At 42.8% G+C, this 26,648-nt stretch overlaps 1 protein-coding gene across 1 annotated transcript; it reads left to right on the plus strand.

Moving 5' to 3' along the window:
• The first annotated feature begins 5,741 nt into the window (after positions 1–5,741).
• Positions 5,742–12,354, plus strand: med9 (mediator complex subunit 9). Its single transcript, XM_073060757.1, has 2 exons — positions 5,742–5,876; positions 11,224–12,354. The coding sequence occupies exons 1-2, from the start codon at positions 5,803–5,805 to the stop codon at positions 11,438–11,440; spliced, it is 291 nt and encodes a 96-aa protein (XP_072916858.1). The 5' UTR covers positions 5,742–5,802; the 3' UTR covers positions 11,441–12,354.
• Positions 12,355–26,648: the final 14,294 nt, after the last annotated feature.

Raw genomic sequence — 26,648 nt, forward strand, 5'->3', positions numbered from 1 at the left:
AATCTCCTCTGTACTCTCTCTATTTTGTTGACATCTTTCCTATAACTCAATGACCAGAACTGTACACAATACTCCAAATTTGGCCTCACCAAAGCCTTGTACAATTTTAACATTACATCCCAACTCCTATACTCAATGCTCTGATTTATAAAGGCCAGCATATCAAAAGCTTTCTTCACCACCCTATCCACATGAGATTCCACCTTCAGGGAACTATGCACCATTTTTCCTAGATCACTTTGTTCTACTGCATTCCTCAATGCCCTACCATTTACCATGTATGTCCTATTTTGATTAGTCCTTCCAAAATGTAGCACCTCACACTTATCAGCATTAAACTCCATCTGCCATCTTTCAGCTCACTCTTCTAACTGGCCTAAATCTCTCTGCAAGCTTGGAAAACCTACTTCCTTATCCACAACGCCACCTATCTTAGTATCACCTGCATACTTACTAATCCAATTTACCACCCCATCATCCAGATCATTAATGTATATGACAAACAACATTGGACCCAGTACAGATCCCTGAGGCACACCACTAGTCACCGGCCTCCAACCTGACAAACATTTATCCATCACTACTCTCTGGCATCTCCCATCCAGCCACTGTTGAATCCATTTTACTACTTCAATATTAATACCTAATGTTTGAACCTTCCTAACTAATTTTCCATGCGGAACCTTATCAAAGGCCTTACTGAAGTCCATATAGACAACATCCACTGCTTTACCCTCGTCAACTTTCCTAGTAACCTCTTCAAAACATCCAATAAGATTAGTCAAACATGACCTTCCACGCACAAATCCATATTGACTGTTCATAATCAGACACTATCTATCCAGATAATTATATATACCATCTCTAAGAATACTTTCCATTAATTTACCCACCACTGACATCAAACTTACAGGCTGATAATTGCTAGGTTTACTCTTAGAACCCTTTTTAAACAATAGAACCACTTGAGCAATACGCCAATCCACTGGCACCATCCCCGTTTCTAATGACATTTGAAATATTTCTGTCATAGCCCCTGCTATTTCTACACTAACTTCCCTCAAGGTCCTAGGGAATATCCTGTCAGGACCCAGAGATTTATCCACTTTTATATTCTTTAAAAGCGCCAGTACTTCCTCTTCTTTAATTGTCATAGTTTCCATAACTACCCTGTTTGTTTCTCTTACCTTACACATTTCAATATCCTTCTACTTAGTGGTTTTGCACCCTCAATAGCTCCAAATGCTTTTTTCAAATCCTTAATTAGTCTAATTGGATGTATATCAGTAACAGGACCGCATTCAAATCTCACAAAACCATAAACTCTTCCTTCTTTCTTTTATTAAAACCCATTTACAGCCTTCATCACTGGACAATAAGCCACTACAATCCTCAACCGGCCACTTAATTTTTCCATTTCCCAGAAACCTGTCACTTGCCTTCCTCCATACAACTCCTGACACTCAATACCATGTCCCATTCACTATTTCCATCTTCTCCATCACTTCCTGCCATCTCTAACCCCTTCCTGTCTGAGAGCAGCTCCCAACAGCAGCTCAGCCCTTTGCACCAACCTCAATCAATAGTTCAGTCAAACAACCAGCACCCTTGTCTTCTTCTTCTTCTCTGACTTTTAATGGGGGTTGGCAGTCCAACTTAAAGGTGCATTACCACTATCAACTGGAGGATGGTGTTGAGAACTGGGAAATAAAACCTTCACTCATTCTTTATTGAATGAAAACGAACTTACCCCAAAAAGCCCGATAGATTGTAAATAATGAAAGACAATAGTGCGAATTCAAGTCACTTCCGTAACTTAGTGAAGTTTTAAAATAAAAACTATCAACCCCCGAAGATCAAACACGAGGAAATCTGCAGATGCTGGAAATTCAAACAACACACACAAAATGCTGGTGGGACACAGCAGGCCAGGCAGCATCTATAAGGAGAAGCACTGTCGACGTTTCGGGCCGAGACCCTTCGTCAGGACTAACTGAAAGGAAAGATAGTAAGAGATTTGAAAGTAGTGCGGGGAGGGGGAAATGCGAAATGATAGGAGAAGACCGGAGGGGGTGGGATGAAGCCAAGAGCTGGAAAGGTGATGGGCAAAAGTGATACCGAGCTGGAGAAGGGAAAGGATCATGGGACAGGAGGCCTCAAGAGAAAGAAAGGGGGAGGAGGGGGGAAGCACCAGAGGGAGATGGAGAACAGGCAAACAACTAAATATGTCAGGGATGGGGTAAGAAGGGGAGGAGGGGCATTAACAGAAGTTAGAGAAGTCAATGTTCATGCCATCAGGTTGGAGGCTACCCAGCCGGTATATAAGGTGTTGTTCCTCCAACCTGAGTTTGGATTCATTTTGACAATAGAGGAGGCCATGGATAGACATATCAGAATGGGAATGGGACGTGGAATTAAAATGTGTGGCCACTGGGAGATCCTGCTTTCTCTGGCGGACAGAGCGTAGGTGTTCAGCGAAATGGTCTCCCAGTCTGCGTCGGGTCTCACCAATATATAAAAGGCCACCCCGGGAGCACCGGACGCAGTATACCACACCAGCCGACTCACAGGTGAAGTGTCGCCTCACCTGGAAGGACTGTCTGGGGCCCTGAATGGTGGTGAGGGAGGAAGTGTAAGGGCAGGTGTAGCACTTGTTCCGTTTACAAGGATAAGTGCCAGGAGGGAGATCGGTGGGAAGGGATGGGGGGGACGAGTGGACAAGGGAGTCGCGTAGGGAGCGATCCCTGCGAAAAGCAGAAAGGGGGGGGAGGGAAAGATGTCCTTGGTAGTGAGATCCCGTTGGAGATGGCGGAAGTTACGGAGAATTATACGTTGGACCTGGAGGCTGGTGGGGTGGTAGGACGAAGGAGATGTCTTCCTTTTTTAAACAAAGGGGCTTCCCTTCTTCCACCATTAACTCTGCTCTCAAACGCATCTCTCCCATTTCCCGCACATCTGCCCTCACCCCATCCGCCTGCCACCCCACTCGGGATAGGGTTCCTCTTGTCCTCACCTACCACCAACCAGCCTCCAGGTCCAACGTATAATTCTCCGTAACTTCCGCCACCTCCAACAGGATCCCACTACCAAGCACATATTTCCCTCCCCCCCCTTTCTGCTTTTCGCAGGGATCGCTCCCTACGCGACTCCCTTGTCCACTCGTCCCCCCATTCCTTCCCACCAAGCTCCCTCCTGGCACTTATCCTTGTAGCAGAACAAGTGCTACACCTGCCCTTACACTTCCTCCCTCACCACCATTCAGGGCCCCAGAAAGTCCTTCCAGGTGAGGCGACACTTCACCTGTGAGTCGGCTGATGTGGTATACTGCGTCCAGTGCTCCTGGTGTGGCCTTTTATATATTGGTGAGACCCGACGCAGACTGGGAGACCGTTTCACTGAACACCTACGCTCGGTCTGCCAGAAAAAGCAGGATCTCCTAGTGGCCACACATTTTAATTCCACGTCCCATTCCCATTCTGTCTATCCATGGCCTCCTCTACTGTCAAGATGAATCCAAACTCAGGTTGGAGGAACAACACCTTATATACTGGCTGGGTAACCTCCAACCTGATGGCATGAACATTGACTTCTCTAACTTCTGTTAATGCCCCTCCTCCCCCTTCTTACCCCATCCCTGACATATTTAGTTGTTTATTTGTTTTTTTTCTCTCTCTCTCTCTGCCCATCACTCTGCCTGTTCTCCATCTCCCTCTGGTGCTTCCCCCCTCCCTCTTTCTGTCTCCTGAGGCCTCCCATCACATGATCCTTTCCCTTCTCCAGCTCTGTATCACTTTTGCCAATCACCTTTCCAGCTCTTAGCTTCATCCCACCCCCTCTGGTCTTCTCCTATCATTTTGCATTTCCCCCTCCCCCACTACTTTCAAATATCTTACTATCTTTCCTTTCAGTTAGTCCTGACAAAGGGTCTCGGCCTGAAACGTCGACAGTGCTTCTCCTTATAGATGCTGCCTGGCCTGCTGTGTTCCACCAGCATTTTGTGTGTGTTGTTTGAACCCCCAAAGATAGTAGTGAAATCTGCATTTACTTTCTTTCAACCCAATATGCTTCACATTGTAATAGAATCTGTTCAACTGTTTCATGGTGACAAAACCTCCACACCCCAGAGTGATGTTTTCTAACAGGATACAAGGAATAATTAAGCACTAATTAAGCATAGTATGCTCAATTCTAAGTTGAGTCAATATCATTCCTTCCCTTCTTATTTTACCCCCTTGTCCCATCAATCCAACAGTTTTATGTATTCTGTTAAGATGTCTCCCCTTTTGCCCATTATCCTGCAAATCCCCCAATTCTTAGTCTCACCAATCCCTTAGCTTATGACTGGCTAAGTGGAATGTCTATATCCAGTTGAACTTATAACAGCTTTTTTGGCCAAACAATCAATTTGCTCATTCTCCTCAGCACCTCTATGTGCAGGGACCCATAGGAAGTTGACATGTAAACCAATACAACACACACAAAATGCTGGAGGAACTCAGCAGGCCAGGCAGCATCTATGGAAAAGAGTACAGCTGATGTTTCAGACCAAGACCCTTCATCAGGACTGGAAAAAGATATTTGGAGTCAGACTAAGAAAGTGGGGGGGGGGGGGGGGGGGAGGGGAGGGAGGAAGAACCACAAGGTGATAGGTGAAACCACAAGAGATGAAGCAAAGAGCTGAGAAATAGAGTGGTGAAAGAGATACAGGGCTGGGGAAGGGAGAATCTGATAGGAAAGGACAGAAGGGAGGAAGGAAGAAAGAAAAAGCGGAAGGAGCACCTGAGGGAGCTCCTGCCCCTACACCTCCTCCCTCATTACCATTCGGGGCCCAAAAAGTCCTTCCAGGTAGGGCAACACTTCACCTGTTTCTGTTGGGGTCACCTACTGTATCCGGTGCTCCTGATGTGGCATCCTGTATATCAGAGAGACCTGACGCAGATTGGGAGACCTCTTCACCAAACACCCACGCTCCATCCACCAGAAAAAGCAGGATCTCCCAGTGGCCATCCAGTTTAATTCCACTTCCCATTTCGACATGACAGTCCATAGCCTCCTCTACTGAAGCAATGAGGCCACACTCAGGTTGGAGGAGCAGCACTGTATATTTCGTCTGGGCAGCCTCCAACCTGATGGCATGAATATTGATTTCTCAAACTTCCAATAATTTACTATTCCCATTTACCTCTCTCACTTTATCTCCTCCCCCTTCTCTTTCTTCCATGATCTTCTGTCCTCTCCTATCAGATTCCCTCTTCTCCAGAGTTTCCCCTCTTTCACCAATCAATTTCCCAGCTCTTTACTTCACTCTTCCACCCCCCCCCCCCACCCCTACCTTTCCGGTTTCACCTATCACCTTTTGGTTCTTCCTCCCCTACCCTCACTTTCTTACTCTAATCCATTTTTTCCCAGTCCTGATGAAGGGTCTCGGCCCGAAACGTCGACTGCACTCTTTTCTATAGATTCTGCCTGAGTTTCTCCAGCATTCTGTATATGTTGTTTACATTTCCAGCATCTGCAAATTTTTCTTGTATGTAAAACAATACTTTGAATATGAAATAAAGTTTGAAGAGCTTCCAGTAACAAATCTGACCTACTGCTAGGATGACCTGTCTTAATATTCATCAAGACTGAAAATTAATCTGAACAAATTACAACTTTACAAGGATGCATCCTTCTGAACTGAACCTCAATTTCTTTAAGTGCGCAACCTAGGAAGTGACGTCACACAAGACGTATCCTGAATACGGTCTATACTTTCGTTTCGGCCACTGTTGATGACGCAGCTGCTGGAGGTTCGGCGCGATGGCGGCTGTGGAGACGAAGATCAACCTGGAGGATTGCTCGTTCCTGCCGGTTGTTCACGACATTATTAAATGGTAACTCTGCGAATCGGGTTTGCGTGACTTCCCGGGGACAGCCCGTGCCTTTCTCCGTGGGAACAAGATGTTATTGGCCTGATTCTGCTCCCGGGGTGGGGGTGATTCGGAGACCGGGGGAGGGCAAGTGGGGGCGACGGGGTGTGTTTGTTTGTTAGTTATTGGAAGGGGTAGCGATGTGCGTGGGCACGGGGAGCGGTGCGAGATGTGGGGCCTTTTGACCCCTACAGGCAGGCATTTGAACTCCATTAGGCAAAAGGAATTGTTGGGGGAACTCGGGCAGCATCAACAGAGGCTCAGGGATTGTAGACGCTTCGAGTTTAGGCCCAGCATTCAGTTATGGGTCCACGTCCTGCATGCCTCCACAGATGCTGCCTGCTCTGCTGATTTCTCTCCTGTGTTCCATCGCGCAGCATCTGCAGTCGCTTGTGGTCCATTGTGGTTATCTTTCACATTAATTCAAAGCTGGTTCAACTTTAGAGATACCTTGGGGTTAGTGGCGGAGTGGTGAATATTTGCAGAGAAAACAGGATGTACCAGTCATAAAGGAAGAAAAATAGAACGTGAAGGCAGTTAGTTCTTAACTATTCCTTTGGGATATAGAATGACTCCTGTCCACTCTAGTTTTGTGGGTTCAGAGGTGATTAATGAGGCCAGTGTGTGACGTGCACTTGCTTCCACAGGTGAAGCAGGAGGTGGCTAATGGCTAGGTGTTTGTAGTTTTTGAGTGTAAGGTCCATCCTGTCAGTTGCTTTAATGCACGAGTTATGTTGCCTTGTAGATCAGTGTGTGAGCATACTCAAAACATCAACATTGGTCTAAAACATTGTCTAACAGCCTGACTACTGAGGTTTGGCTAGCCATTGTTCTGAAGTGTTGTTACCAAAGGTTGAATGCTGTCCCAAAATAGTTCCAAAAATTAGTGCCATTCCCCCTGGAAGTTGTTTTTTTGGAGGTGAGGTGCAAAGCATTATAGTAAGAAAGATTGAGGAAACTATTGGGGGCTTGTTTCATCAAGGTTAAGGATAGCTGATCACTTTAGAAGAATTTGAAAAAGTGAGAAAGAGATTTAATTTTATTGTCTATATATTCACACCAAGGGCTTGGACAAGGATACCAAATATAAGCTATTTGAAAACAGAATTGCAGAAACTGTGGAGAAGGAATCCATTTTACTCATTGGGTTCTTTTAAGCACCACCATCCATCTCTCCAGCCCTTTCTATAATCCTGTCAACATTTTCTCTTAAAGTACATTACCTTAGTGAATGTCATGATTAAATATGCGTCTAGTATTCTCCTATAGTACATTCTAGGCTCTAATCACTTGTTACCTATAAAACAAGAAAGGTTTTTCCACACCTCACGGTTCATTTGTTAATCATCTTCCTCTAGCCTCCCCGGTTCTCAAATTTCTGTCAATGGGAGCAATTTCCATCAGTGCACTCTAGAAATTCAAGATTCAAGTTCATTTATCGTGTATACATTGAAACATACAGTGAAATATGTTGTCTGCGTTAACAACTAACATTGGTTACTGATCGAGGGTGTGTTGGGGCAGCCCACAAGTGACGCTACGCTCTCAGGCACCAACATAGCACGCCCACAATACTTGGCAGAACGACACAGAGCAAAATAATACAGAACACAATAATAAAAGAACAACAGAAAGAAACAGCCTTGTTCCTCCCTTCCACCCACACACATACATTGTCCTTTAACCCCAAAGACGGTCTGTATTCTTTTCCCTTCAGCGGGACCAGATTCAAACAGACATAGACATACAGATATTGTAAATCTAAAAAGTTCTGTCAGTTACTTTCTTGGATTCCCCTGTTCCAAGGAGGTTTGATTTTCCAGACCACTCTATCCCCAAAAAATATGAGGCTCAGGCAATTGAAAATATTAAATGTTTACAACATGGGTACTGTCAAATACAGAATGAAAGAGGATGAGATACTGCTTTAACCTAATGCAGTGGTGTTTAAGGGGCTTTGCATGTTCTCCTCTTTTATTGGTGCTGATGAGCTTTGGTTTTACATGCCACAGACATCATATGCAGTTGCAAGAAAAAGTTTGTGAACCTTTTGCAATTAAGTTTCAAAGGTTCATTTATTATCAAAGTATACAACTCTGAACTACTTCTCTAGGTAGCCATGAAACCAAGAAAGAAAAGAGAGACAGCATGATCATCAACTCCCAAATCCCATCTCCCCGCAAAAAAAACCGAACAAAAATGGAACAAGCACATCAACCTCCAGATCCCCCATCCTGCACAAAAACCAAGCAAAACAGAGCAGGCACATTGACCCCCAAATCTATCCTCGTGTAAAAAAAACCAAATCAAGTGGATCGGGCACATCAACCCCAAAATCCGTCCTGCATAAAAAAAATTAACAAAACGAATCAGGCATTTCAACCCCCAAAATCCTTCCCCTCGCACAAAAAACAAACAAGACAGATCAGTCACATCGACCCCCAAATCCCCCTCCCCACACAAAAAAATGGGAAGATTGGATGAGAAAACACAGAACATAAAAACTGTAAGACTGAAAAATAGTCTATGGTCCAAAGTCCACATCCAAAAATGCAGGAAAAAACCTGGACACATCTCCAGGCACAGCCTCAGGCTCTCCCCTCTCCGGTACAGAGCAACTGATCAAAGACAGGCAGCTGGCACTCACCCTCCACACTCGCTTCAATCTCCCTCCTTGTTTTAATCGGCGAAATGGAGCCAGTCATCGGCATACACCCCAGTTTTCTGATTTACTTAGTTTTTTGCATTAATTACTCATAATGTGATCTGATCATCATCCAAGCCACAATAATGGACAAACACAATCTTCCTAAATTAATAACACACAAGTAATTGTACTTTTCATGTCTTTATTGAACATAATGGTTAATCATTTGCAGTCCAGTCTGGAAAAAGTATGTGAACCCTTGTATTTAATAACTGGTAGAACCCCCTTGAGCAGAAATAACCTCCACCAAACATTTCCTGTAGCTGCTGATCAGACTTGCACAATGGTGAGGGGAAATTCAGACTGTTGTTCCATATAAAACTGTTTCAGTTTATCAATATTTTTGGGATACTTTGCATGAACAGCCTTCTTCAGGTCATGCCACAGCATCTCAATTGGGTTAAGGTCTAGATTTTGACTTGGTCATTCCAAAACACAAATTTTCTTTTTAAACCATTCTGTTGTTCATTTACTCTCGTTTCAGATCATTGTCTTGTTGCATCATTCAGCTTCTATTAAGCTTCAGGTGATGAACAGCTACCCTGATATTTTCCTGTAAAATGTCTTGATTCAATTTTGAATTCATTGTTCCCTCAATGATTGCAAGCTGTTCAGGCCCTGAGGCAGCAAAGCTGAGCAGCCCCAAACCATGATGCTCCTTCCACCATGCTCAAAGTTGGGATGAGGTTTTGGTGTTGGTTTGCAGTGCCCTTTTTCCTCCAAACATTTCTGCCAAAAAGTTCAACTTTTATCTTGTCTGTCCACAGAAAATTGTCCCAGAAGCTTTGTGGAGCATCCAGGTGGTCTTTTGCAAACTTTAAACGTGCAGCAATGTTTTCTTTGGAGAGCAGTGGTTTCCTCTGTGCTGTCCTTCTATGAACACTCTTCTTGTTCAATGTTTTTCATATAATGGACACATGAACAGACTTTAGCAAATTCTAGAGACTTCTGCAGGTCTTTTCCTGTTACCCTTGGGTTGTTTTTCACCTCCTCCAGCATTGCACATTGAGCTCTTGGTGTCTTTTTTTATAGGGCAGGGCACGTCTTCAACCCACACCTCCAATCTCATCTCTTTGATTGGAACACCTGACTCCAAACAGCTGTTGTAGAAGGCATTACCCCAGAGACTCTCATACTCTTTTAAAACTAGACTATGATTGTTTAAATGGTATACTCAGTATAGACTAGAAGAAGTACAAATTTTTGTGTGTTATTAGTTTAGGCAGATTGTGTTTGTCTATTATTGTGACCTGGATGAAAATCAGACCACATTTTATGAGTAATTAATACAAAATACAGGTAATTGCAGAGTGTTCACAAGCCTCTTCTTGCAATTGTACATAATTATACTGGGTGATTTAAAAAGAAAGCAATGCAGAAAATAGCATTGCCATTACAGAAAAAATGCTGCTGGACATTACAGTGCAAAGACCACACCAATGTAATTGGGGGACAAATTTATGTTTTTGCATAATACAGGTCTGTGCAAGAGGTTAATTAATAACTGTAGAATAGTTACTCCACATTCACTGAATCACCTTCCTGTCCTCTTGCCATTATTGTTCAGGATCTAGTGCACAGTTGTGGTGTTATTTGCAAACTTATAATAAATACAGTTACCATGGTTGTGAGGGTATAGTTGAAGGCTGAGGACACAGCCTAGTGGGCACCAGTGTTGAGAGTTGTTATAGAGAAGGTGATGTTGCCTATCTTTAATGATTGTGGTCTATTAGTCAGGAAGTCAAGGATCCAGTTATAGAGCAGGGTCCAGAGTTCCAGGACTCGGAATTTGGAGATGAGTTTGTTTTTGAATTTTGGTGCTGAAGGCAGAGTTATAGTCAATAAATAAGAGTGACGTATTATACTTAAAACACAAGTTTTCAATTATTTTAAATAATGTGTCCTAATTATTTTTGCACCGTTGTCTTCTTTTGCACATTGGTTGTTTGCCAATCTTTGTTTATGTATAATTTTTCATAAATTCTGTTAGATTTCTTATGCCTGGAAGAAATTAAATCTCACTATCTTACCATCTTGTATGGTAATATCTGTGTACTGTGATTTAAAAAAAAAATTAGACTTTTTTTCTTTTTAAAAGTTACTTTGATCTTTCACAAAAGGTGGCAATTACTCTTGGAGTTCATTTCGTTGGATATTTTCTTTGCTAGTGGCCACTGATAGTGATCAAGAGCAAAAAATCCCTTTTATTTCAAATCTCGATACCAGGGTTGACTGGTTTCAGCAATACCCGTCAAAGATATCTTGGCACAAGCTAGGAATTGAGCCTCAATTGTGCCTAATTTAAATTAGATCCATACCACTGGTTTACATTTTATCATCCTGCATTATCTTGAATGTCTCCCTTTGTTATTTGTGTTAAAATATGAATAAAGATTGCTATCAGCAATTTTTGTGCTAATTTCATGTGATATTGTAATTGTCTGAAACATCTTGGTCAAGATTTGATGATTGCTGAATTGAAATTAAGGTTAGTTCATAATCTGTCAAATTATTGAGCTGTGGTCAAAAATGAAAGGATTAAACATTTTTTGTAAATATTCAAAATTGTTCACAATTGTTTTTTTTACCTATTGTTGAATGTAGCATGGATAAAGACAGCCAAGAAGTGCACCAAGAGCTTAATAAACTCAAGACCAAGCTGCAGGATACCAGAGAAGCAGTTTCATCAATGCCTGGGATTGATGTTAGCCCTGAGCAGCAGCAGCAGCAACTTCAAAACTTACGAGATCAGGTTCGCACCAAGAATGAACTTTTACAGAAGTACAGGAGCCTTTGCATGTTTGACATCCCCAAAGCATAGGAAGTAGCTGACCTGCAAGAAGGGAAAAGATTTATTCTGGATGTATTTTTTATTTATCTCCTGAGTTGGTTATGACACAAATCCAGCAAGGTTGCATGCTTCATGTAAATTATTGAATACTTTGAGTTGCAAGCATAATGCTGGACTTTGCAAATGGTGAATTGGTCTTTGCAAAAGTATTATATCAAATTTAAAACAACACCTGCATATGTCTGCTTACAAATGCATTATATAAGCTTCATGGATAATTTTGTATGTGAAGGTACATGGTGCATTAGTGATCTGCTATATGGGTCAGAACAAGATGTTAATTCAGATATCTCATTTAAAAGCCAAGAAATTGTGAAAGGCCTTGTTGTACTACCATTTGGACATTTTACTTTTTTTGCTTTCATTTGAATTCTTACAGATTTTTCCATCCAGAAGCAACACAGAAAACCGATTTTTAGTTTTAAGCTTTAAGTAAGTTTGCTATTGTAAAATGTGTTTGTCATTCAAAACTGCTAAAGGCGATCCTCAAGCCAATTGTGGTGGGTAGGGAGGAGGTTTGTGTTTTTCAAAAATGGTCTATTTCCTCCAATGTGAGTTTGTATCTTGTGTATGTGCCAAGAAATGCACATTAGAAGTAAATTGTTTATTTATTTTCTTTTTTCACATCAATTCTGTGTGCAAAGTTTATTCAGTATCTCAAGTTTTTCCTATAATTTGTGAATTCCGTTAGGGCAAATTTCTGCTATCTTAACAGTCACAACGTGGGTCGCCTCTGCAGAATATTAGGTCAAACCAAGTAACAAATATTGAAGAAGTTTGAATCTGTAAATATGTAAGCTAAATTTGTTCTAAATGATCTGTATTACTGTTTATTTTGTAAAGACTTGTCATCTGATATCCAATAAAAAGCAACAATGCTGGCAGTTATGTGATTTATTAGTGATAGTGAAAATTATCATAGTAAAATCTAGTGAAAATAAATGGGCAATACTTGTAATGCTTCACTTCACCATTAAACAGTCCTCCAGCACCATCACCGCGGGTTCCAACGACCATGGGCAGCTTCAAAGCAATTGCGCAACCACCGACTGCGACTCCAGCCTTGAATTCCAGGCCGGGTCTTCACGTGCTGCGATTGTGACTCCCGTCTCCCCTTCCCCCACCACCACTATGCAATCCCCTCTCCCTAAGTTCCCATCGTCAGCTCCTGGGCCCTCAAAGGCTCCATCTTCCTCTCACCCCAACCCTTCCCTCTCCACTGACACTACCAGCCTCCCTCCCCCCTCTAATCCCATCTCTCATCCGTGCCGGGTCTTTACTATTCCCTCCAACCTTCAACTCTCTGAGGCAGAGCGCTCTGTCCTCATTAAGGGCCTCACCTTTGTCCCCCTTCGCCCACACCTCGGCGAGTTCCGCGTACGCCATGACGCTGAACTCTTCTTCTGCCGTCTCTGTCTCCAAGCTTACTCCTTTGACAAGGACTCTCCTACCCCCACCTATGACCCTTTCTCCCGTCTTCAACCCTCCTCCTCTTCATGGACACCTCGCTCTGGTCTTCTGCCTGCTTTGGATCTCTTTATTACTAATTGCCGACGGGACATCAACCGTCTCGACTTCACCACACCCTGTTCCAATACCAACTTCACTCCTTCTGAACGCTCTGCTCTCCGCACCAATCCCAACCTCACTATAAAACCTGCTGATAAGGGGGGAGCTGTTGTTTGGCGTACTGACCTCTACCTGGCCGAGGCACAGCGACAACTCTCTGATACCTCCTCTTATTTACCCCTTGATCATGACCCCACTAAGGAGCACCAGGCCATTGTCTCCTATACCATCACCAACCTCATCAGCTCTGGGGATCTCCCATCCACTGCCACCAACCTCATAGTTCCCACACCCCACACTTCCCGTTTCTACCTCCTACCCAAGATCCACAAATCTGCCTATCCAGGTAGACCTATTGTCTCAGCTTGCTCCTGCCCCACCTAACTCATTTCCGCATACCTTGACACTGTCTTATCCCCCCTTGTTCAATCTCTTCCCACCTATGTTCGTGACACTTCTCATGCTTTGAATTTTTTCAATGATTTTAAGTTCCCTGGCTCCCACCGTCTTATTTTCACCATGGACGTCCAATCCCTATATACCTCCATCCCCCATCAAGATGGTCTCGAAGCTCTTCGCTTTTTTTTGGATTCCAGACCTAACCAATTCCCCTCTACCACCACTCTCCTCCGTCTGGCGATAGTTCTTACTCTCAATAATTTCTCCTTTGGCTCCTCCCACTTCTTCCAAATCAAGGGTGTAGCCGTGGGCACCCATATGGGTCCCAGTTATGCCTGCCTTTTTGTTGGCTTTGTGGAACAGTCCATGTTCCAAGTCTATACCGGTATCCATCCCCCTCTTTTCCTTCGCTACATCGACGACTGCATTGGCGCTGCCTCTTGCACACATGCTGAGCTCGTCAACTTCATTAACTTTGCCTCCAACTTTCACCCTGCCCTCAAATTTACCTGGTCCATTTCCGACACCTCCCTCCCCTTTCTTGATCTTTCTGTCTCCATCTCTGGAGACGGCTTATCTACTGATACCTACTATAAGCCTACAGACTCTCACAGCTACCTGGACTATTCCTCTTCCCACCCTGTCTCTTGCAAAAAGGCTATCCTCTTCTTACAATTCCTCCGTCTCCACCGCATCTGCTCTCAGGATGAGGCTTTTCATTCCAGGACGAAGGAGATGTCTTCCTTTTTTAAACAAAGGGGCTTCCCTTCGTCCACCATCAACTCAGCTCTCAAACGCATCTCTCCCATTTCCCGCACATCTGCCCTCACCCCATCCACCCGCCACCCCACTCGGGATAGGGTTCCCCTTGTCCTTACCTACCACCCCACCAGCCTCCAGGTCCAACATATAATTCTCCGTAACTTCTGCCACCTCCAACGGGATCCCACTACCAAACACATTTTTCCCTCCCCCCCCCTTTCTGCTTTTCGCAGGGATCGCTCCCTACGCGTCTCCCTTGTCCACTTGTCCCCCCCATCCCTTCCCACCGATCTCCCTCCTGGCACTTATCCTTGTAAACGGAACAAGTGCTACACCTGCCCTTACACTTCCTCCCTCATCACCATTCAGGGCCCCAGACAGTCCTTCCAGGTGAGGCGACACTTCACCTGTGATTCGGCTGGTGTGGTATACTGCGTCCGGTGCTCCCGGGGTGGCCTTTTATATATTGGTGAGACCCGACGCAGACTGGGAGACCATTTCGCTGAACACCTACGCTCTGTCCGCCAGAGAAAGCAGGATCTCCCAGTGGCCACACATTTTAATTCCACGTCCCATTCCCATTCTGATATGTCTATCCATGGCCTCCTCTATTGTCAAAATGAATCCAAACTCAGGTTGGAGAAACAACACCTTATATACCGGCTGGGTAGCCTCCAACCTGATGGCATGAACATTGACTTCTCTAACTTCTGTTAATGCCCCTCCTCCCCTTCTTACCCCATCCCTGACATATTTAGTTGTTTGCCTGTTCTCCATCTCCCTCTGGTGCTCCCCCACCCTTCTTTCTCCTGAGGCCTCCCGTCCCATGATCCTTTCCCTTCTCCAGCTGTGTATCACTTTTGCCAATCACCTTTCCAGCTCTTAGCTTCATCCCACCCTTCCGGTCTTCTCTTATCATTTTGCATTTCCCCCTCCCCCCACTACTTTCAAATCTCTTACTATCTTTCCTTTCAGTTAGTCCTGACGAAGGGTCTCGGCCCGAAACGTTGACAGCGCTTCTCCCTATAGATGCTGCTCCACCAGCATTTTGTGTGTGTTGTTGATTAAACAGTCCTGCTCATTTGAGCCGTGTAATTCAACATTTTATATGTTGATAGGGTATTTGTCCTTTAAGTTATTGAGTGGATGTTGTCAGAATCAGGTTTAATATCACCGGCATATTTTGTGAAATTTGTTAATTTTATGGCAGCAGTACGATGAGATATATGATAAATATAGAGGGGGAAAACTGAGTTACATTAAGTAAATATGTGTCAATTAGTTAAGTTAAAATAAGTAGTGCAAAGAAAAACTAAAAGTAGTGAGGTAGTGAACATGAGTTCAATATTCATTTAGGAATCGGATGACAGAGGGGAAGAAGCTGTTCCTGAATCACCGGGTGTGTGCCTTCAGGCTTCTGTACCTCCTTCCTGAAGGTAGCATTGAGAAGGGGGGTGTCGTGGGTGGTGGGAACACAGCCTTAGTAAGGCACTGTTCCTTGAATGCTAGGATACTATGGAGGCTAGTACCAACGATGAAGCTGACTAATTTTACAAGTTTTTGCAATGTACTTCCATCTTGTGCGGTAGCCCATCTGCCCTCCCCTCCACCCCCCACTCCCCAATAGCCAACAGTGATGCAGCCAGTCCGAATGCTCTCCGTGGTACATTTGTAGAAGCTTCCAAGTGTTTTAGGTGACATGCCAAATCTCCTCAAACTGCTAATGAAATAAAGCTGCTGTCTCGCCTTCTTTATAGCTGCATTCAGGTTAAGTCCTCAGAGGTATTGACACCCAGGAACCTGAAATTGCTCACTCTCTCCACTTCTGACCCCTCTGAGGATTCGGTTGTGTTCCCTCATCTTACCCTTTCTGAAGTCCACAATCAGCTCTTTGGTCTTGCTGACACTGGGTGCAAGGTTGTTGCTGGCATTTGAGCTATGCCTACCCACACAGTCGTGGGTGTAGAGAGAGTAGAGCAGATAGCAACAGTATTATGTGTGTTTGTGTGCCCTTAACTCCTGGTGGAGTCGTCAGGCTGCTGTGATGACAAGCTTTTTGTGATTGCTCAGTATACAGCATGTCTTGGGCATTTGAAACCTGGCGGAGCCCATCCTCTCCAGGTTTTGGAGCCGGCTGGATTTGAACTCGGGAGCCTTCGCTCCAAAGTCCGACACTGATGCCATTACGCCACCAGCCGGCCAGTATTATGCTGAACTGTAAATTGTGTCGATTACTGATCTCTTAAAATTAGTTTAAAATTGCAATTTTAACTGTTGCAATTTTTAGTGTGCAATTTGATGATTATAGAAACAGGCCATGGTTATAGCAACCTTTAAAGTGGACAACATATATTTATGATACTGAGTGTCTTGGTGTAGTGGTTAGCATAATGCTTTACAGTACTTGTGACCCAGGTTTAATTCCTGCTGTCATCTGTAAGGAGTTGTTTGTTCTCCCCATGACTGTGTGGGATTCCTCTGGGTGCTCCAGTTTCTTCCCACAGTCCAAAGACATGCCAACTGGTAGGTTAATTGGTTTTTATAATTTGTCCATTGGCTAGCGTGAAGTTGGGCTGGAAAGGCCTACTTCACACTCTGTCTCAATAAATAAATGAGCTGTAGCTGTTTCATCATAACCACAGACATTACTTAAATTATTGGAAGTACATATTTAGTGGGTCTGTGCTGGGTGTAACCTGTGGTTTCATTATCCTACCACAGTAACCTGGATATTAATTGTTAATTTTTCCAATTTAAAATCAACCTCATCAAAGCTCTGCAATTGCAAGTATGCTTTGGCTATGAAGTTTTGAAATGTGATGGGAAATGCAAGTTCACTACTTGCTCAAAAACAATAGTTTTAAAATAATTGTTAATGTTTTAACTTGTACAACATGGGTTGCTCCTTTGATAGTTGCATGCTTGGTTATATTAGAAATGTAGGAACCTTTTTTCATTCTTTAAAATGCCAGCCTCACTGTGGACTTTTAGTAAAGGCTGGAAGACAGGGCTTTGATTTTTGATTTTCGCGTGCAATAGAGCATCCTGTTTACCGATTTTCTATCTTTTGTTTGGAATGTGCTGGACTTCCCTACTCATTGACGTCTTGTTGTGGCGCATTGTTTTCTTCATTTGGTCAGTGTTCTTTCATTTCACCTTAGTCTTGCCTATCAGCATTCAGTGAAGGTGGGGCAGTTGCATTACGTACACTGGGGATTGAACTTCAATCCAAAGTTTTGATGAAGCAAAATAAACAGGCGCAAGTAGACTCTGATCAAATATTGCAGTTTTGCAGAATGTCAAGAAAAGGCTGTTGCATGCAAAGGCTCAATTATGATGCTAATCATAATTGGAAGGAGCTCAATTATGATGCCAATGTGTTTACACGCTACTATATGCATATCCACCCAATGTGCCACTAAGTTCCTTTGGAATTGTGGTTGAAGTTACCTAGCTTATAGTTAGACCATAAGACATAGGAACAGAATTAAGCCATCAAGTCTGCTCCATTACTTGATCATGACTAATTTATTTTCCCTTAACTCCATTCTCCTACATCCTTCCCATAATTTTTGATGCCCTGACTAATCAAAATATACCAACTCTGCTTTTAGCTGTACCCAGTGACTTGATCTCCAGCCATCTGTGGCAATGGATTCCATAGATTCATTAAGAAATTCTTCTTCTAAAGGGATGTTCTTCTATTCTGAGGCTGTGCCCTTTGGTTTAAGACTCTCCCACCATTGGAAACATCCTCTCTACATCCATTCTATCTCGATCTTTAAATAGTCAGTAGGTTTCAATGAATGCGCCCCTCATAAACTCCAGCAAGTACAAGCCAAGAGCCATCAAATTCTCCTAATACATTAACCCTTTCATTCTTGGGATCATTCTCATGAGCCCCCTCTGGCTCGTCCCAGTATTGGTATATCCTTTCTTTGATATGGGACTTAAAACTGCTCATAGTATTCCAAATGTAGTCTGGCCAATGTCTTAAAGTCTCAGCATTCTGTACTTGCTTTTATTATCCTCGTTAGGAGATCAGAGGTCCAGAAGGTCTTGGTGTTACCTTATCAGAGGATCTGTCTGCGGACCAGCAGATAAGTGCTACCACAAAGGTGTTAGGGCAGTACCTCTACCTTCCTAGATGTTTGCATAGGCATGAGCATGTTATCTAAAACTCTGACAAATTCTGTAGATGCAAAGTGGAGAGAATCCTGACTGGCCTGGCATGGAAACACAAATGGCAAGACCTACAAAAAAGTGATGAGTACAGCCCAGTCCATCAGTGAACACACTTACAAGGAGTGCTGGCACATGAAAGCAGCATCCATCATCAAGGACCCCATTACATTATCCAGGCCATATATTCATCTTGCTACTATCATCGGGCATGAGGTACCACACAACTAGGTTCAGAAATGGATAAAAGCATCAGGCTTCTGAACAAGAGTGGATAACTTCAGTCACCTCAACCCTGAACTGATTTCACAGCCTATAGACTCACTTTCAAGGATTCGACAACTCATGTTCTCAGTATTTACTTAAATTTTTGTTAGTTGCTCAATACGTCTTTTGCACTTTGCTTATTGCCAGTCTTTATTATTTATAGGCTTTCATAAATTCTATTGTATTTTCTTATTTTCCTGTAAATATTTGCAAGAAAATGAATCTCAAGATAGCATTTCTTAATATTATTTACTTTGAGCTTTTGAACCTTGTACTCCAGTTCTCTGGAAGTGAATGCTAACTACCTTGCTTTTCTTACTACCAGTTCAACCTGCAGGTTAATCTTTAGGAAATCCTGCACCAGGACTTGGAAGTTCTGTTGCACCTCCAATTTCTGAAAATTTGTTAGAAAATAGTCTACACCTTTATTCCTTCTAGCATGTGCATGCCCATATGTTTTCCAATACTGTATTCTGTCTGTGACTTTGCCCATTTAACTGATTTGTCCAAGCCCTTCTGCAGATTCTCTGCTTCCTCAACACTATGTACGCCTCCACCTATTTTTGTATTGTCTGCAAACTTGGCCACAAAACTGTGTATAAAGTAGTGGACCTAACACCAACCACCAGTCACCGACAGCCAGTCAGAAAAAAATGCCTTTATTTCCTTCTGCCAGTCAGCCAATCTTCTGACTGTGCTCATATCTTTCCTGTAGTACCATGGGCTCCTGCTTAGGAACCTTAGGCGAGGCATCTTGTTAAAGGCATTCTGAAAACCAAGTAAACAACATCCACTGATTCTCCTTTGCTTATCCTGCCTGCCTCAAAAAAATTCTAAAAGATTTGTCAAGTGAGGTTTCCCCTGAAGGAAGCATGCTAACTTTGGGCTCCAAATACCCTGATACCTTATCTGTAATGATGGACTCTAACATCTCGCCAACTGCTGAAGAAAGGCTAACTGGCCTATAATCTACTGTCTTTTTCCTCACTCTCTTCACAGAGTGGAGTAACATTTGCAGTTTTCTCTTCCTCCAGAGCCATTCCAGAACCTAGTGATCCTTCAAAGATTACTACTAATTCCTCCACATCTGTTAAACTAACTCTTTCAGAACCTTGGGGTGTCATCCATCTAATCCATGTGACTTATCTATCTTCAAACCTTCCAGGTTACCAAGTGTCATTTTAGGAATAGTGACTACACTCACTTTTGCCCCATGACACTCTTGAATTTCTGGCTTCTGCTGGTGTCTTCCACGGAGAAAACTGAAGCAAAATACTTAATCAGTCATTTCTTTGTTCCCATTGCTACCTCGTCAGCATCATTTTCCTGCAGTCCATTATCCACTCTTACCTCTTTTTCATTCTTTTTATTGCTGGAAAAAAACTTTTGATATCTTCTATATTATTAGCTTACCTTCATGTTTCATCTTTTCTCTTTTTTTTTAGTTGCCTTCTATTAGTTTTTAAATGCTTCCCAATCCTCTAACTTCCCACTATTTTTTGCTATATTGTAGCATCTTTTCCTTTTATGCTGTATTTGACTTCCCTTGTCAGTCACAATTGCCTCATCATCCCATTAGAATTCCTTTCCTTGGGCTGAACTTGTCCTGAATCTTCCAATTACTCCTGGAACCCCCAGCCATTGCTATTGTACTGTCATCCCACCAGTGTCTCCTTCCAATCAACTTTGGGCAGTTCCTCTCTCCTGCCTCTGTAGTTACCTTTACTCAACTGTAATACTGATACATCTGATTTTAGCTTCTCCGTCTCAAACATCAGGGTAAATTCTTCCATATTATAAGGGTTCCTTTATCCTAAGCGCCCAAATCAAATCTGTTTCATTACACAACACTCAATCCAGAATTGTCTTTTCCCTTGTGGGCTCGACCATAAGCTGCTCTAAAAACCATCTTGTAGGCCTTCTGCAAATTCCTGACCTTAGGATCCAGCAACAGCCTAATTTTTCAAACCTACCTACATTTTGAAATCTTCCATGGTCATCATAACATTTCCCTTTTTGTTTTTTCTATCTTGAATTATAGTTTATGTCCCACATCCTGGCTACAGTTTGGAGCACTAAATGTAACTCCCATCAGGGTCTTTTTACCCTTACAATTTATTAACACTAGTCAAAGGATTCTACAACTTATGACCCTATAACAATTTTTTCTAAGAATTTGATTTTTTTCTACCCACACTGCCCTCTTTTCCCACTTGCCAGTCCTTGTGATATGATGGGTATCCATGGATTTTAAATCCTTGTTCTGGCATTTATTTATATATTTAGAGATACAGGATGGCATCGGCCGTCTGTCTCACCGAGCCGCACTGCCCAGCACCCATCCATTTTTAACCCAAGCTTCATTTGCAATGACCAGTTAACCTACCAACCAGTACGAATTTGGACTGTAGGAGGAAACCAGAGACCGAATATACAAACTTGCTTACAGAGGACACTGGAATTGAACTCCAAACTTTGATGCCCTAAGCTGTAATTAGCGTCATGCTAACCGTTACGCTATTGTGGCACCCCATCTTCTTACAGCCATAACTCTGCAATGCCCACTATGTTATACCTGCCAGCCAATCTCTAACTGCGCTCAGGATCATCTGCCTTATTTTGTATACTGCGTGCATTTGAATATAACACCTTCAGTGTTGTACTCACCGCCCTTTTCAATTTTGTCTCAACATGTTCCCTGAAGTTAAATTCTTATCCTTTGTAAACTTTCTATTTTAATCTTTCTTCTGGAGACTTCAGTAATCTCTCCTCCACTCTCCTTCATCCATACTTTTCCAGGCTTTTAAACCCAGTCCACAATGATTTAGTTTAAAACCCGATCCTGGTTATGTGAGTTGCCAGGACCCTGGTCCCTGCATGGTTCCTGTGGTGCCCGTCCCATCAGAACAGCTCCCTCCTTCCCCAATACGGATGCCACTGTCCCACAAATTCAAAACCACTTCTCCCACACCAATCTTTGTGCCACACGCTTGGCTGTCTGAGTTTATTTACCCTGAGCTAATTTTTATCTGGCTCGGGTAACGATCCAAAGATTATTATCTTTTTAGTCTCGCATTTAATTTGGTCCCTAATGGCTTAGATTCCCTCAGCAGAACCGCTTACTTTCTTCTTCCTATGACGTTGATCTTGATCTTTCCCTTCCCACTCCAATTTCCTCTGCAGGTCAAATGAGATGTCACAGACCCAGGCAGTCGGCTGACAAAAGAACCATCGAGATTCTTGATCTTTGTGTCAAAGAATGGTTTCTATTCCTCTGCCTATACTATCCCCATCTCTCTCTCCCCTCTTGAATAGCTCCCTGAACCACAAAGCCACGATTCTGCTACTTATCCACATTCTCGTCCTCTGTAATTATTTTCTCCATGAGGAGAATTCAGACATGGAAGTTGTCCCTGACCCATAATGAAATTATAGTCTAATTGGAAATTTGAAACCTGTATCTAGCAGAGACATGTCACAAAATCTTAAAAGTGTGTTGATAATGGGAACTTTCTTCTCATTGGTCTGGACCAGATTCAAGGCAGTGCTTAGAAACGTGGAGGGTAAGTTTCCCACATGTACACATTATGCTATTTTGGAGGGAATGTAAATGAATGACAGCAGCAACAGCACTTTAGAGAATGAGCGGTCACCTACCTTGAATGTCGGTATGGTTCCGGATGTGATGCAATTGCCGCTAACAGATCGCGGTATTTTTCTTCATTCCATCAGCAGAGAATCTTATTTTTGCTAAAGTGTTTTGCATTTACACAATGCAATCAACCACAGGGTGGACAGGAATGGTACTCTGTATTTATAGGGTACATATAACAAGAAAAATTATTGTTTCAAACAAATTGGTTTGTTACCTAAATACTGAGTTTAAAAGCCTTATTTATTTTATTGAAGATTGAGGATTCGGAGTTTCAAAGGAAGAAAAGCTGTAAAGGAATACAAACTGTAACCATTTTTACAATACCAAACGAAAAATAAAGATCAAAGAGTGACTCTTGTGTTCAGATAATAGATTTGCAAAGTTGTTCAAATGGCATGGTTGACACTAGTGGGTAAAATTATTTGACATACAAAGCAAGTCTTGAACAATTTTATTTTAGATATGAAGAAATTAAGTTGTCTTAGTCTTTGGGATTCTGAGGACATTTTGTACAATGCAATAGCCAATAAGTCCAAAACCGAATTATTGTCTCTTGATAGCAGTAATAAAACTTGATTGAAATAGACAGCACTGACTTGTTTGTGAATCACATATGACTATGAGATAATAACAGTAATATATAAGCTCTATTTCACATAACAATTGTTTATATAAAAAAGTCATGTCAAAGTACAAGCTCTGGAACCAGTTGTGTGCAAGCCTAATTATAGTCAGTCTGGAATTCAGTTGACAGGAGTTGAACTGTCATCTGTCCAGTACACCCTAATGAGTCACCAGAGCTTGCCTGATTTAAAGGACAAAAAGTAAAGAATGTTATAGAATGTTGGTAAGCTGCTGTAGCCACAAAGGGCAACATTTTTTTGTTTGTGTTTTTTACATTGACTTTAGGAGGTGCCTTAGAAATTTGTGTATGGTTTTTAATATGTAAATGGAGGCAAAAAGAAATTTTGTATGTTTTAAAGGGCTCCCATCCATTTGCTGTCAAGGCCGCGCCAAATGAAACAACAAAACTTTTTCAGTCATCAATTAATTAATTTGGTTTCGGTGTTTGGATACCCAAGTCAAGCGTGCTCTTCATCGTCATGAGCACGTTGAACACATTGCTGTGGTAATTCACCCTAATGCAAATGTTATTTCCACATGTATTTCCTCCATGAGCTGATGCCCTCAGTCTGAGCAGCACACATTAGTTACCTAGCGGCAATAAATAGGTCCAAAGGTCTCAATTTGCAAAGTTCATAGTTGCTGCACAGTTCAAGGAGGAGTCCATTGTGCTGGGATGTGGCGAAACCTGTGTGAATACAGGGAATTTGCTAGATCTCTATTTTATATTGTGTAAGCTGCCCACCACTCCCTATGTGAGTTTTGTTACAATACATATATTGGCCATCTACCACTAGGAATGTGATCACAGCACCTGACTCTTCCACAGCATAATCCTGGCCCCAGCCCACCCGTACCAGTCTCCACACTAGTCCCATTCTGACCCAGGTGAAGGGCGCCGATCTGAAACATCAACTTGCACTTCCCTCCACGGATGCTTCCTGATCCACTGAGTTCCTCCAGCATCTTGTTTGTTGCAATGGATTCCAGCATCTGCAGTCTCCTCTGATTCAACTGCTTGCTTGTTTGGCAACAATTCGACAGATAGTGATATTTGTTCAGGAGTAGAACAGGATAGCAAAGAATGATATGCAAGTGATCACTGATTATCATGGACCTAAATCCGGTTGGTATAATGTGCTGTAAGTTATTTATTTGTGAAACTCATTTTATGTTCTGAAAAATGACTGGTGTCCACACATAATTTAGCCCAAAAGGCTGAGTGCAAAATATCTGGTTAGATAATGTGGACGTTGTGGAAAGACACCCTTCAATGGAGAATATAATCACGGTATACAGAAATATGTAAAAAAATATCATTACCTGCTGCAACAAGTCCTTTCCAAAATTATAATGTTCAAATATATGTGACACCTCTGATTTGGACAATGACTACAGAACAAAATCATTGTTCAAGTATAATTATTATCCAGAACAACTATGCTCCAGAGCTATTATCAGAAGCAATTACAGAGTCAGTTATTATCAGTCAGTTTCTTCTTAATGCAATTATGCTTGAAGTTAAGATAGTAAAATGCCCCTTCGTGACAAGAAACCCATTCCGGTTTGGCAAGTCAGAATGATTAGTTTCTTAATCAGATATACCCACTGAAATGTTTGAACAATTTAGAAAACAAATGCAGGTAGAGCTAATAGCTCATTAGTAACACGCACAAAGTGCTGGAGGAACTCGGTAAGTCAGGGCGCATCTATGGAAGGGAATAAATAGTCAATGTTTCAGACAGAGACCCTTGATCAAGACTGGAAAGGAAGGGAACAGAATGGCGGGGGGAGGAAGGGCTGAAATAGGATGCTGGAAGGTGATAGGAGGAAGAGGTTAAGTGCTGAAGAATCTGTTAGAGGACAGTGGACCATGAAGAAAGGGAAAGAGGAGAGGCGTCGGAGGTGATGAGAAGGGGTGAGGGGGAACCAGAATGGTGAATAGAAAAAGAGAAGTACAGAAGAAGGTGGATGGTTAGAACTTGCTGGAAATTAGAGATGTTCACACCATCAGGTTGGAGGCTAGCCATATGGAATATGAGGTGCTGCTCCTCCAACCTGAGTGTGGCTGTAGAGAAGGCTATGGACTGACATGTCGGAATGGTTTGTTACCCTCCACAGGTGCTGCCTGACTTGCTGAGTTTCTCCTGCATTTTGTGTGTGTTGCTCAAGATCTCCAGCATTTGCAGAATCTCTTGTTTTTAGCTCAGTAACACATTAGGGAGAGGGGAGGTGAACAAAAAAAGTATACATGTAAGTGGGAGCATCAAGCAAGCACAACTCCCTGTGATTTCATCCTGTAAATTCATTCTTCACTAGAGCAGATGGATAGAGTAACAATATTCCCTTTGTGGAGTTTCAGACATCTGATTTGCGCTCTTTTAAATTGCTTTGCGGGTAACCAATCAAATTCACTGAAAATTGTAAATACTTGGTTTACTCAGCTATGGTTGCAAAGCATGGAAACCTTCTTCCTTTATTTAATCTAATTGGTCTTACCTGTCTTTGGCCCTAAGCTATCCTAAGAAGCAGTCACTCAATTGCACCTCAAGTCAAGTCAAGTTAAGTTAAATAAATGACTTTTATTGTCATTTCAACCATAACTGCTGGTACAGTACATAGTAAAAATGAGACAATGTTTTTCAGGACCATGGTGTTACATGACACAGTACAAAAACTAGACTGAACTACGTAAAAAACAACACAGAAAAAAAGCTACACTAGACTACAGACCTACCCAGGACTGCATAAAGTGCACAAAACAGTGCAGGCATTACAATAAACAATAAACAGGACAATAGGGCAGTAGGTTGGTGTCAGTCCAGGCTCTGGGTATTGAGGAGTCTGATAGCTTGGGGGAAGAAATTGTTACACAGTCTGGTCGTGAGATCCCAAATGCTTCAGTGCCTTTTCCCAGATGGCAGGAGGGAGAAGAGTTTGTATGAGGGGTGTGTGGGGTCCTTCATAATGCTGTTTGCTCTGCGGATGCAGCGTGTAGTGTAAATATCCGTGATGGCAGGAAGAGGGACCCCGATGATCTTCTCAGCTGACCTCACTCTCCGCTGCAGGGTCTTGCGACCAGAGATGGTGCAATTTCCAAACCAGGCAGTGATGCAGCTGCTCAGGAGGCTCTCAATACAACCCCTGTAGAATGTGATGAGGATGGGGGAGTGGGAGATGGACTTTCTGATGCACCATCAATAACTCTCTCTGAGACGTGAAGCCGATATCTCGCCTTCACGTCTCAGAGAGAGTTATTGATGGTGCATCAATTTTATTGACTGGAAGTTTTAAAACATGGAAAGCATTTTACATCCGGAAAGATTGGATTTGGACCCCCAAGCCCCTGAAGCAGCTCTTGCCTTTGAACTCTGGCTTGCATGCTTCCAATCGTACTTGGAGGAGGTTAGTGCGACTGACCCCGCTGTTATGCACAGAATTCTCCTCTTGAGGGTCACCCCGAAAGTTTACTCACTTATCAGAGACCTGTCGACCTACCAAGGGGCACTGGACGCCCTCAAAAGACAGTACCTGCGGCCAGTGAACACCGTCTACGCAAGACATCGCTTAGCTATGCGACGACAGCAGCCTGGAGAGTTGAGCGCCAAGTTACTCCGAGCCCTACAGACACTCGTGCGAACTTGCGACTGCAAAACTCTCATGGCGGAACAGCATGCGGAGCTCCTCGTACGAGACGCCTTTGTTACGGGGATCAGGTCA

This window comes from Hemitrygon akajei, chromosome 11 (genome assembly GCF_048418815.1).
Source record: "Hemitrygon akajei chromosome 11, sHemAka1.3, whole genome shotgun sequence".
NCBI lineage: Eukaryota > Metazoa > Chordata > Chondrichthyes > Myliobatiformes > Dasyatidae > Hemitrygon > Hemitrygon akajei.